The sequence below is a fragment of the Amblyraja radiata genome, chromosome 4, assembly GCF_010909765.2.
Source record: "Amblyraja radiata isolate CabotCenter1 chromosome 4, sAmbRad1.1.pri, whole genome shotgun sequence".
Lineage (NCBI taxonomy): Eukaryota > Metazoa > Chordata > Chondrichthyes > Rajiformes > Rajidae > Amblyraja > Amblyraja radiata.
In genome coordinates this window covers 1,560,112-1,573,563 of record NC_045959.1, presented here as the reverse complement: position 1 = coordinate 1,573,563, position 13,452 = coordinate 1,560,112, and the positions used below count along the sequence as shown (strand labels likewise).

The 13,452-nt window shown below is 45.8% G+C and overlaps 1 protein-coding gene across 3 annotated transcripts in view; it reads right to left on the bottom strand.

Moving 5' to 3' along the window:
• Positions 1–13,452, bottom strand: part of dpys (dihydropyrimidinase) — a 69,253-nt gene that overhangs the window by 9,773 nt on the left and 46,028 nt on the right. The window contains exons 9-10 of one of the 3 annotated variants that reach the window (XM_033018896.1): positions 9,090–9,201; positions 4,932–5,097 (exon numbers count right to left, since the gene is read on the bottom strand). In XM_033018896.1, the coding sequence (XP_032874787.1) occupies positions 5,072–5,097; positions 9,090–9,201 (138 nt within the window). In that variant the 3' untranslated portion in view covers positions 4,932–5,071. The other 2 variants (XM_033018894.1, XM_033018895.1) reach the window with 2 other exon arrangements.

Sequence of the window (13,452 nt, the reverse complement as noted above, 5' to 3'; positions counted from 1 at the left end):
GGCTTGAATCGGACCGGCGGTGGTTAGTTATTGTACAGGGAGTTTGTTATTGTTGGTAAGAATAAAGAATAGTTGATCCGGTGCTTGACTCAGTGTTTTACTGAACTAGACGAAGGGGGGTAAGCTGTAGGAGCATGATTACAACAGCATCTGGGAACTTCAGATAATATAAGTCCTCATGATGCACCATATTCCTCAAAAGAAACCTAGGAAGAACATTGAGAACACCTGCAATTCTAATCATTTAGTCAAATTAGAGAAATCAGGTGAACCATCAGTGAAATTCTACCCCGATGTTTAGCTCACAAATGGTGAATGATCAAGCAAGTCCTGAACTCTAAAAGAGCATGGTAGGCTATTTCTAGAATCTCTCAATAGACAGGAGTCGGCCGTTTGGCCATTCGAGCCAGCACCGCCATTCAATGTGATCATGGCTGATCATCCCACAATCAGTACCCGTTCCTGCCTTCTCCCCATATCCCCTGACTCCGCTATCTTTAAGAGTTCTATCTAACTCTCTATTGAAGGCATCCAGAGAACCTGCCTCCACCACTTTCTGATGCAGAGAATTCCACAGGCTCACAACTCTCCGTGTGAAAAAGCTTTTCCTTATCTCCGTTCTAAATGGCTTACCCCTTATCCTTAAACCATTGCCCCTGGTTCTGGATTCCCCCAACATAAGGAACATGTTTCTTGCCTCTAGCATGTCCAAACCCTTAACAATCTTATATGTTTCAATAAGATTCCCTCTCATCCTATATTCCAGAGTATACAAGCCCAGCCGCTCCATTTTGTCAACATATGACAGTCCCGCCATCCCGGGAACTAACCTGGTGAACCTACGCTGCACTCCCTCAATAGCAAGAATGTCCTTCCTCAAATTTGGAGACCAAAACTACACACAATACTCCAGGTGTGGTCTCACTATGGCCATGTAGAACTGCAGAAGGACCTCTTTGCTCTTATACTCAAATCCTCTTGTTATGAAGGCCAACATGCCATTCGCTTTCTTCACTTTACCTTCTCTTTAAGAAGAGACAGTAATGCCCCTGTCCCACTTAGGAAACCTGAACGGAAACCTCTGGAGACTTTGCACACCCAAGGTTTCCGTGCGGTTCCCGGAGGTTGCAGGTAGTGGAAGCAGGTAGGGAGACTGACAAAAACCTCCGGGAACCTCATGGAAACCTTGGGTGGGGCGCAAAGTCTCCAGAGGTTTCCGTTCAGATTTCCTAAGTGGGACAGGGGCATAAAAGTGTACCTGTAATGAGGAAGTTGAGGATCCAATTGCAAAGGGATGTGTAGATAAGTTCCCTGAGCTTAGTAACTGATTTAGAGGGTATGATGGTGTTGTTCATCCAGCTGTGCAGCTTGAAGTATGCGTTTATTATTGTCCAAGTGGTCTACTTCAGAGTGCAGAGCCAGTGAGATCGCATTCTCCATTTCCTATTGATCATCAATTTTCTACTCATGCCAACATATAGCACGTTTTTAAATTTGCAATAGGCTTTGATGCTGCATCTTATCACATGCTTTCTGGAAATTTAAGTATAGTAATGGGCCTGCCCCACTTAGGCGATTGTTTAGGCAACTACAGGCGACTAGTTTGTCGCCACATGGTCGCCGGGAGTAGTCTCCTCAGTCGCGCAAAAAGTCGTAGCCTCTTTCTGGTCACCGCTAAATTTTCAACATGCTGAAAATTTTTCCGCGTGAGTGGGTTTGATGCCAATGAGTGTAGCTTGACTTCTCCTGATGTAGGTGCTGTCGTAGGTTGTCGCCAGGATGACGTGGGATGTCGCCGGTTATTTGCCGACCTGTTACGACTATGACAGTCGCTGGCAGTTGCCGAAAAACATCGGCAACTGGGACAGGCTCATTAGGAACATCCATCTGTTCACTTTATCCACCGCACATGTAACGTCCTCAAAAAATTCCAATAAATGGTTAAAATATGACTTTACTGATTGCCTTGATTTTTGTTCTAAGTGCCCTCCTATAATGCCTTTAATAACAGATTCTCACATTTTCCCTGTGACAGATATTAACAATAATAATAATAATAATAAATACTTTATTGATCCCCTCAGGGAAATTCAGATGTCCAGAAGCCCCCAACCAACAAACCCACAGATTCAAAACGAACGCAGACAGAAAATACATAGAATACAATGTGGACACTACCCGATAGCAATAAATACTTAAAAAGACCAATAATTAACAATTAAAAATTAAAAATTGCAAAATGCATCCCCCTACAGCCTAGCGGTCTGAATTATAAAATCTAATGGCTGCAGGGGTGAAGGATCTCCTGAACCGCTCCGTTCTACAGGGCAGGGAGGGGAGCCGGTTGTTGTTCCGAGTGCTCTTTTGACTCTCCAGAATTACATGGAGGGGATGCCCGGGGTTTTTCAGGATGACCTGCACCTTGTGCCTCATACGCCTCTCAAGCACATCCATCCCAGAGTCTACTCTCCCCTCCAGCACTGAGCTAGCTCGTTTAACCAGTTTGACCAGCTTTTTGTTGTTTTTTGCACTAATGCTGTTGCCCCAGCAGACAACAGCGTAGAAAATAACACTTGCAACCACAGTGTTGTAAAACATGTGCAGCATATCATTACACACATTGAAGGATTTGAGCCTTCTGAGGAAAAAGAGTCTGCTCTGGCCTTTTTTGTAGAGGGAGTCAGAGTTGACAGACCAGTCCAGTTTGTTATCAAGGTGCACTCCAAGGTATTTATATGTCTGCACCACCTCAATGTCAGCCCCTGCAGCGTTGACCGGCTGAAGGGGGAGCTTGGACCTGCCAAAGTTAACCACCATCTCTTTAGTCTTAGTTGTGTTCAGGATGAGACAGTTCTCTTCACTCCAGGCACAAAAGGAACTGGTCAAGTTCCTGTATTCCTCCTCCTGCCCGTTCCTTACACATGCCACATTAAGGTAACTACTCTACGGTTTGCTGCTTTCTGCCTCTCTCCCTATTATGTTATGAATGATACATTTACTCTTTAGTGGAAACACATTATCCTCAGTCCTTAGTGACTGCCTACGATGAAGAGCGGGACATGAATATTAAATATTCTACCTACAACATCTTCTTAAGCAGAGTCCTGACAGAACACCTCTAATTCTCCCCAAATTCTTCCTTGTGTCTGACAATTGCAACTGACCCAGAGTGCAAGATTACATCAAATCCACGCAGTTGGCCTATATACTGCACACAGAATCACAGGGCGGGCATGGTGGTGCAGCGGTAGAGTTGCTGCCTTACAGCGAATGGAACGCCAGAGACCTGGGTTTGATCCCGACTACGGGGTTCTGTCTGTACGGAGTTTGTATGTTCTCCCCATGACCTGTGTGCGTTTTCTCCGAGATAGAAACATAGAAAATAGGTGTAGGATGAGGCCATTCGGCCCTTCGAGCCAGCACCGCCATTCATTGTGATCATGGCTGATCGTCCCCTATCAATAACCCGTGCCTGCCTTCTCCCTATATCTCTTGACTAGCCCCAAGAGCTCTATCTATAGTCTTCGGTTTCCTCCCACACTCCAAAGACGTGCAGGTTTGTAGGTTAATTGACTTTGTAAATGTAAAAAAAGTTGTCCCTAGTGGGTGTAGGATGGTGTTAATGTGCGGGGATCGCTGGTCGGCAAGGACCCGGTGGGCTGAAGGGCCTGTTTCCGCGCTGTATCTCTAAACTAAACTAAACACAATTAGATAATTAAGTTCATGTTGCCTATTCAAATATATCACAGCTGATTTGCACTATAATTTCAAATAACTGTTACAATTCTTTTTGATTCAATTTATTGTCATTGCACTTTTCAGTGCAACGAAATGGTTTAGCCTGCAGTCATAACATAGAATAAATAACAAACACTCAACACAGTTTAAGTCCCAAAGTCATTGTCTCTTCCCTCCTTGCTCTCCCTCTGCGCTGAGGCAATCCAAACCTCCGATGTTGTGACCCCGCCGGGTGATGGTAGGTAAGTCCCGCGGCTGAATCCGAGCTCCGCAAGCGGGCCGGTTCAAACTCCGCGGCCCGGGGCGGTCGAAGCTGCCGCTCTCCAGTCCAGCGGACGCAGCTGTAGTTGCGGGAGCTCCGGAAAACAGAACTCGAGCTCCCGATGATGTCGTCCACTGGCCCGCGGCCGAGTCTCCGAGGCTCCAAAGTCGGGTCGGAAGTTGAGTCGCCCCGCAACCACAGCCCCGAAGTCGGCCAGCCTCGCGTTGGTAAGTCCTGGCTCTGCTCCGCAGCCTCGAGGTCAGTCGCAGTTGGAGGCCGCCAGCTCCGCGATAGGCCTCAGCGCAGACGGACACGGAGACGGGGATACGGCAGGAAAGGTTGCATCCCCCCCCCCGAAGGAAGAGTCAAAAAACATGTTACACCCACCCCCCCACACATACACAACTAAATAAACCGAAATAAACTGTAAAAACGGGACAAGAGAAAACAAAAAACAGAAAAGACAAACGGACTGCAGGCGAGCCGCAGCTGCAAGGCAGCGCCGCCACTTCCGGATAATGTTTGCTACAATTCTACAACTGTTATTAACCCTTGCTCCAAAACATCCAACATTTTTCAAATCCAGAGTTTGGAAATATTTAATTGATGTAACCAAGACAGCATTTAGGGTAGGGGGAGAGAGAAGAATGCAGGGAGTGATATTACCAGGTTTCCACTAATCTGTGTGGAAAGTGCTATTTGGCATAGTTCAAAATGTTATTCTTCAATATGTGTTTTTGTTCTTCCTTGCCCCCCAAGTGGATAAAGCTTCTATAAATCAACTATTTCAATCATCTGAAATATTACTTAAACTCTAATGAATATAATGAATCTCTAATGAATATATTTCTAGTTTAACCAATCAGGTTTCATGGTTTAATCTTTGAGTGGATTGAGTGGAGTAACATTAAATGGATTTTACAAACACAAGTTGCTTCTCACCTGAGTATTTATTGAATTTGAACGGACAATACTTATACAGATAATATATAACTTTGGATTACAGACGCTGCACAGAAATTGATATACGGCATGTCACCAAGTGTTATAGTCCTTTGTCTTTTCTATTAGTTAAAAGCTTTCCCCAGCAGGTTTGCCTGAGGAATAAAGGGTAAAATAGCTCTTTGATAATCTTTAAGGACAATATACATTGCATGAAACATGTGTCATAGGCCATGCAAAACGTCAATGCGTTTTGAATATATTTTTTACATCTATATTGATTTGCAATTCTTACCCTCAACCATACAAAAGGAGAGGAATTTTAGGCCCTTAATAAATGCACAAAACATTGTTCTTTGCATGTAATCGGTAGTAATTTAACAATTTACTTTCATAGTTTCTCCAAAGACATAAAATCATACTCTCAAAGCAATTTCAGTGGAAATCATTAGTGCTCCAGTCAAGAGAACCCATAGCACCATACTGCACGGAAACAGTTCCTTCAGCCCAAATGCCCATGCTAACCAAAATGCCCTATCTAAGCTAGTCCATGTTTGGTTCATATTCCTTTAAACCGTTCCTATCCATATACCTGTCTAAGTGTATTTTAAATGCTGTTATTGTACTTGCCTCACCTAACTGCTTTGGCAGCACATCCCAAATATACACCACTCTCTGAGTTTATTTATTTGAATGGAAGAAGACTGATAGGTAAGGCAGATGAAGTCAGGACGGGATTGATGCATGGTACTGGGACATTACAGCCTTAGCAGAAATATGATTGAGGGAGGGACAAGATTAGCAGCTCAACTTTTCAGGAAACATATAGTTGTGTTAGAGGTTGAGGTAAGAGAGGAGAGGGAGTTATGGTTTTGATTTGGAAGAACACCACGGCAGTACTCAGTGAGGATATTCTTGGTAGATCATTCATTGAGGTTATGTAAGTGGAACTTAGTTAAAAATGGATGATCACTTTGATGTGTTGTATTATAGGCCCACCAGAATTCAGCAGGAATTAAAAGTTCAAATGTGTAGAAATCTGCAAAAAATAATAGGTTTATATTAAAACGGGTAATTTCAATCTTTCTCATATTGACTGGGATTGCCATAATGCAAAGGCCTTGGAAGGGGCAGAATTTGTTAAACGTGTGCAGTTCAGTTTTTCTCAAGTAATACATCGATAGCCCCACTGAGAAGGGGGGCAACACTGGGCCTCCTATTGGGAAATGAGGCTGGCCAAGTGACTGAAATGTCGATGGAGAACACCTTCAGATCAATGACCATAATTCTATTTGTTTTGAAATAGTTATGGAAAAATAAAACGTGTTCACAGGTTGAATCCCTAAATTGGGGCAAGCCAAACTTTGAAGGCATTAGACAGGAACTTACATTGGGAAAGGCTGTTTGCAAGTAAATGGACAACTGCCATGTGGGAGACTTTCAGAAGTAAGAGAGAAGCAAGAGACTTCAATGTTAGCATGTTCCTGTTTGAGTGAACATGCTGACATTGCTAACTGGAATAGGAAACCCTTGTGCACTAGGGATATTGAGGCACTGGTCAGGAGCAGGACAGAGGCATATGTCAAGTATATACATCAAGGATCAAGTGAATCCCCTGCTTAGTATAAGGGATGTAAGAGTATACTTAAAAGGGAAATCAGGAGGTTAAAACAAGAACCTGAGATAGCTTTGGCAGATAAGGTAAAGGAGATTCCTAAGAGATTCCACAAGTATATAAATAACAAAAGAGAAACTAGGGAGATAAAACAAGGTGATTGCTTATGTGGATATGGTTGAAGTGTTAAATGAATATCACATATCTGTACTTACCATGGAGGTGATCATCAAAACCAAGGAATTACGGGAATTAAATAGTGATATATTAGTATATGTCCACATTACATAAAAGGAGATACTGGCTATCTTAAGGCATATTAAGGTAGAAAAAAATCCACAAGGCCCGAGAACAAGTGTATCCTAAGACATTGGGGGAAGCAAGGGAAGTATTCCAGGGGCTCTGGCAGGGATACTTCCATCGTCGTTGGTACTGGAAAACAGGAGGCCGACTGAAGGTGAGCCTGGGCTTTTAAGAAGGGCTCAAAGAGAAACATGGGACCAACAAGTTAGTTGAACTAATATCAGTAGTGGGGAAGTCACTGGAGGGGATGCTGAGAGACTGCATCTATCTGAATTTGAAAAGGCTTGGAGCTGGGGCGGCTGCCCGGAGCGGAGACTGCGGGACCCGGAGCTGGGGCGGTGGCCTGGAGCTGGGGCGGCTGCCCGGAGCTGAGGCAGCGGCCCGGAGCGGAGACTGCGGGACCCGGAGCTGGGGCGGCGGCCTGGAGCTGGGGCAGCGGCGCGGAGCGGAGACTGCGGGACCCGGAGCTGGGGCAGCTGCCCGGACCTGGGGCAGCGGCCCGGAGCGGAGACTGCGGGACCCGGAGCGGAGACTGCGGGACCCGGAGCTGGGGCAGCGGCCTGGAGCTGGGGCGGCTGCCCGGAGCGGAGACTGCGGGACCCGGAGCTGGGGCAGCGGCCTGGAGCTGGGGCGGCTGCCCGGAGCGGAGACTGCGGGACCCGGAGCTGGGGCGGCGGCCTGGAGCTGGGGCGGCTGCCCGGAGCTGGGGCGGCTGCCCGGAGCGGAGACTGCGGGACCCGGAGCTGAGGCAGCGGCCCGGAGCGGAGACTGCGGGACCCGGAGCTGGGGCGGCGGCCTGGAGCTGGGGCAGCGGCGCGGAGCGGAGACTGCGGGACCCGGAGCTGGGGCAGCGGCCTGGAGCTGGGGCGGCTGCCCGGAGCGGAGACTGTGGGACCCGGAGCTGGGGCGGCGGCAGGCCGTCTCGGATGCGGAGACGGCGTTCCGGCTTTCGGTGGCGGCGACATCACCACGGAGGTCCGCTGGACTGGAGGGCGGCATCTCCGGCCTGGATCGATCGCCTCAGCGCAGAGGTAGAACAACGAGGGAAGAGACGGAGACTAAGATTTTGCCTCTATCACAGTGAGGATGTGCTTGGTGAACTCACTGTGGTGGATGTTTAATTTGTGTTTATAGTACGTTTTGTTTTTATTGGTTCTGTGTATGACTGCAGGCAACATAATTTCGTTCAGACCGAAAGGTCTGAATGACAATAGAGGAATCTAAATCTAAATACATGACTACAATCAAGCCATCCACAATATACAGATATACGATAAAAGGAATAATGTGAATAATGTTTAGTGCAAGATAAAAGTCCAGTAAAGTCCAAACAAAGATAGTCCACAGATTCCCAATCAGATAGACAGTAGCTCAGGACTGATCTCTAGTTGTTGGCAGGATAGTTCAGTTGCCTGATAACCTCTGGGAAGAAACTGTCCCTGAATCTGTAGGTGTGCTTTTTCATACCTATATCTGTTGCCCGATGGGAGAGGGGAGAAGAAGGTGTGGCCAGGGTGCAGGTGGCCTTACCGAGGCACCTTGAGGTGTAAATGAAGTCAATGAAAGGGAGCGGGAAAGTGTGGAGAGAAGATTTACCAGGATGTTGCCATGACTCAAGGGTCTGAGCTATAGGGAAAGGTTGAGCAGGCGAGCATTTTATCCCTGGAGCGCTGGGAGTGAGGCGATTCAAGAACTGGAGGGCATGTTTAAGCTGAGAAGGGTAATATTTAATAGGAACCTGTGGTGATGTAGTGGGCAGTATAGAAAATGATTTCAGTTTACAACAGTATCCAGATGAACTGGGTAGGTGGACTAAAAAATGCCAGATGGGATTTAATTCTGACATGTGTGAAGGGTTGTATTTTGGTCAGTTAAATGAAGGCAGGACTTGCATAACAAACTGCTGTAGAATGGAGAGATCTAATGGATTCAGGTGCATGTGGCGACATAGGTGGACAGAGTTCAACAAGCATTTGACACAGCATTTCTTCGGTCAGGGCATTGAGTACAGGAGTTAGGACCTCATGTTACAAACACAGAGGGAAGCTAAATTGGTGGGTAGAATTACAATGTTTAAAAGATAGTTGGATAGATAATTGGATTGAAAAGCTTTGGAAGAATATGGACCAAACGATGGCAAATGGGACTAGCTCAGACAGATGTCTTGGTTGCCATCGATGTTAACTCTTTGGTCCTATAACTTATTGTTAAAAAACAGATAATACATACCAGAGGGAATTTTATTCAATCCCTTTTGCCATGTTGGGTTGTGGACAATTGGCTGCCCTGATGCCAATTCGCCCACGTATGGCTCTCTCTGGACTGGCTTCGGCTGACAAACCTGTATTTTATAAACACTGATTAACATGGTTAACCATCAAGGGGAACATAATTACTGCCACTTTAAAACCTACATTTGGGAGAAAAGATAATTTTATTTCTCAATGAGATGAAAGATATGAGCAGTGGAGAAGGTAGCATGTGATATGAACATACTGATATGAACAACCAGGCACTCCCAACACAATTTTAGCAGTGACATCAGGTATCTTGATGCGTAGGAAGGAACAACAGATGCTGGTTTAAACAGTAGACACAAAATGCTGGAGTAATTCAGCGGGACAGGCAGCATCTCTGGAGAGAAGGAATGGGTGATGTTTCGGGTCGAGCCCCTTCTTCTGCATTTTGTGTCTATCTTCAGGTATACTGTTGGTGTCTTCAAGGCCTTGGTTTTGAAAAGGGAGGGGGAAATGGGTGAATGAAATATAAGGTGTATGCAAACCTGAAAGTAGCAAGAGTGCTTGGGAATGAAGAAGCCTGTCGGTTTGAACGGCCAGTCCTCACTTGAATAAATTTGTTACCAGAAAATCCCAATTTTAGTTCAGAGATACAGCGCGGATTGTTCCCAGGATCATGGCCAGATCCACTGATTTAATCTGAGAAGCTCATACGCTTTAAATGAATAATATTTAAAAAAAACCTAGTGCTATTTTCACACCCAATCAATGAATCTGCAAAGTAATGTACAGTGGCTGTACAGTATACTATCGACAAAATGTACAGCCACACCTCCCCAATCCATGACTTTCAGGACTAAAAGAAGGACAATATAGGTAGACAATGGGAATACTAACAACTGCTCGAGTTGTATTTCAACTTGAGTTGGAAGGATATTTCCTAATAAACAAACCCAAATGGTCACTCTCTGTAGATTTGGGAGCAACAGCAGCAGGAGATTGGCAAGAGATACGACTGATTGGCTCTAGCCCAAGTGGGAGGAGAGAAGTGAGTCAGTGCCGGCAAAACAGTTGAAAACTGAGGAATTTGGTTTGTAAATTGGTAAATCAGGCAATTTATCAGTCAATTTAAGCAAGACTGCTCTTGGGGGAGCGGCAGTGAGGGAAGTTCCCTGTGAGACAAGTGTGAGTCTTTGGCTCGAGAGTCTTCGAGGAGGCTGCTGAGGAGAGGAGACCACGCAATACGCTTGAGAGGTAGAGACGAAAGAAGGAGATGTCAGGCAAGCTGATTCAGTGTAATGCTTGCAGTATGTGGGAGGTCAAGGACACTGCTGGTGCCTCTGGCTGCTACAAATGCGAGAAGTGCATCCAGGTAGAGCTCCTGAAGGGCCGTGTTGGGGAACTTGAGAAGCAAGTGGATGACCTCCGGTTCGTCCGAGAAATGGAGTCGTTCCTCGACAAGTCCTACAGTACGATTGTTACACCTAAGGTACTGGAAGAGAGAAGGTGGGAGACAGTGAGAACGGGAGGGAAGCATGGAATGCCAACGTCCCCGGGTGTTGTACCTCTTGTGAACAGGTTCACCCACTTAGAAGCTGTCGGGACAGAAGAGGTGTTTACACTGGGCGGCGGACTGGCTTGTGATGCGAATAGGGCTGTTGAGCCAAAACCAAAAAGGCCTAAGGCAGGCAACGCCATTGTAGTGCGAGACTCCATTGTGAGAGGTACGGACAGGGGTTTCTGCGGCAACAGACGGGATGCGAGGATGGTGTGCTGTTTTCCTGGTGCCAGGATCCAGGATGTCACGGACAGAGTGCAGAAAATCCTGAAGGGTGAAGGTGAACATCCGGAAGTGGTAGTGCATGTCGGCACAAACGATGTCGGAAAGAAGGGGATGAATATTCTGCAGCATGACTTTAGAGAGCTCGGAAAAATGCTGAAAAGCAGGACCTCCAGGGTTGTTATCTCCGGTGTGCTTCCAGTTCCTCGTGCTGGCGAGAGCAGGAACAGGGAGATACAGGACCTGAACGTGTGGCTGAGGAACTGGTGCACGGGGCAGGGATTTAGATTCTTAGATCACTGGGATCTGTTTTGGGGTAAGGGGGAACTGTACAAAAGGGACGGATTGCATCTTAACAGGTGTGGGACCAGCATTCTGGCAGGCAGGTTTGCCACTGGTACACGGGTGGTTTTAAACTGAATAAGGGGGGTGGGTTGTCAAATGGGATAGTGGTGGATGGAGTTAAAGGGAAAGGGTTTCTTAAATGTGTGAGCGTAGAGACAGAGGGGTGTAAAATGAGGGTAGAAGCAATAGGTAGCAAGGTGAAAAGTAAAAGTGGCAGGCAGACAAAACCAGGGCAAAAATCAAAAAGGGCCACTTTTCAACATAATTGTATAAGGGGTAAGAGTGTTGTAAAAACAAGCCTGAAGGCTTTGTGTCTCAATGCAAGGAGCATTTGTAATAAGGTGGATGAGTTGAATGTGCAGATAGCTATTAATGACTATGATATAGTTGGGATCACGGAGACATGGCTCCAGGGTGACCAAGGCTGGGAGCTGAACATCCAGGGATATTCAATATTCAGGAGGGATAGAGAGAAAGGAAAAGGAGGTGGGGTAGCGTTGCTGGTTAGAGAGGAGATTAACGCAATGGAAAGGAAGGACATTAGTTTGGAGGATGTGTAATCGGTATGGGTAGAGCTGCGAAACACTAAGGGGCAGAAAACGCTGGTGGGTGTTGTGTACAGGCCACCTAACAGTAGTAGTGAAGTTGGAGATGGTATCAAACAGGAAATTAGAAATGCGTGCGACAAAGGCAAAACCGTTATAATGGGTGACTTCAATCTACATATAGATTGGGTGAATCAAATTGGCAGGGGTGCTGAGGAAGAGGATTTCTTGGAATGTATGCGGGATAGTTATCTAAATCAACATGTAGAGGAACCAACGAGAGAGCAGGCTATTTTAGACTGGGTATTGAGTGATGAGGAAGGGTTAGTTAGCAGTCTTGTTGTACGTGCCCCCTTGGGCAAGAGTGACCATAATATGGTTGAGTTCTTCATTAGGATGGAGAGTGACATTGTTAATTCAGAAACAATGGTTCTGAACTTAAAGAAAGGTAACTTTGAGGGTATGAGACGTGAATTGGCCAAGATTGACTGGCAATTAATTCTAAAAGGGTTGACGGTGGATATGCAATGGAAGACATTTAAAGACTGCATGGATGAACTACAAAAATTGTTCATCCCAGTTTGGCAAAAGAATAAATCAGGGAAGGTAGTACATCCGTGGATAACAAGGGAAATCAGGGATAGTATCAAAGCGAAGGATGATGCGTACAAATTAGCCAGAAAAAGCAGCATACCGGAGGACTGGGAGAAATTCAGAGACCAGCAGAGGAGGACAAAGGGCTTAATTAGGAAAGGAAAAATAGATTATGAAAGAAAACTGGCAGGGAACATAAAAACTGACTGCAAAAGTTTTTATAGATATGTGAAAAGAAAGAGATTAGTTAAAACAAATGTAGGTCCCTTGCAGTCAGAAACAGGTGAGTTGATCATGGGGAACAAGGATATGGCGGACCAACTGAATAACTACTTTGGTTCCGTCTTCACTAAGGAAGACATAAATAATCTGCCGGAAATAGCAGGGGACCGCGGGTTGGAGTTGGAGGAATTGGAGGAATTGAGTGAAATCCAGGTTAGCTGGGAAGTGGTGTTGGGTAAATTGAATGGATTAAAGGCAGATAAATCCCCAGGGCCAGATAGGCTGCATCCCAGAGTACTTAAGGAAGTAGCTCCAGAAATAGTGGATGCATTAGTAATAATCTTTCAAAACTCTTTAGATTCTGGAGTAGTTCCTGAGGATTGGCGGGTAGCAAACGTAACCCCACTTTTTAAGAAGGGAGGGAGAGAGAAAACGGGGAATTACAGACCAGTTAGTCTAACATCCGTAGTGGGGAAACTGCTAGAGTCAGTTATTAAAGATGGGATAGCAGCACATTTGGAAAGTGGTGAAATCATTGGACAAAGTCAGCATGGATTTACAAAAGGTAAGTCATGTCTGACGAATCTTATAGAATTTTTCGAGGATGTAACTAGTAGCGTGGATAGGGGAGAACCAGTGGATGTGGTGTATCTGGACTTCCAGAAGGCTTTCGACAAGGTCCCACATAAGAGATTAGTATACAAACTTAAAGCACACGGCATTGGGGGTTCAGTATTGATGTGGATAGAGAACTGTCTGGCAAATGGGAAGCAAAGAGTAGGAGTAAACGGGTCCTTTTCACAATGGCAGGCAGTGACTAGTGGGGTACCGCAAGGCTCAGTGCTGGGACCCCAGCTATTTACAATATA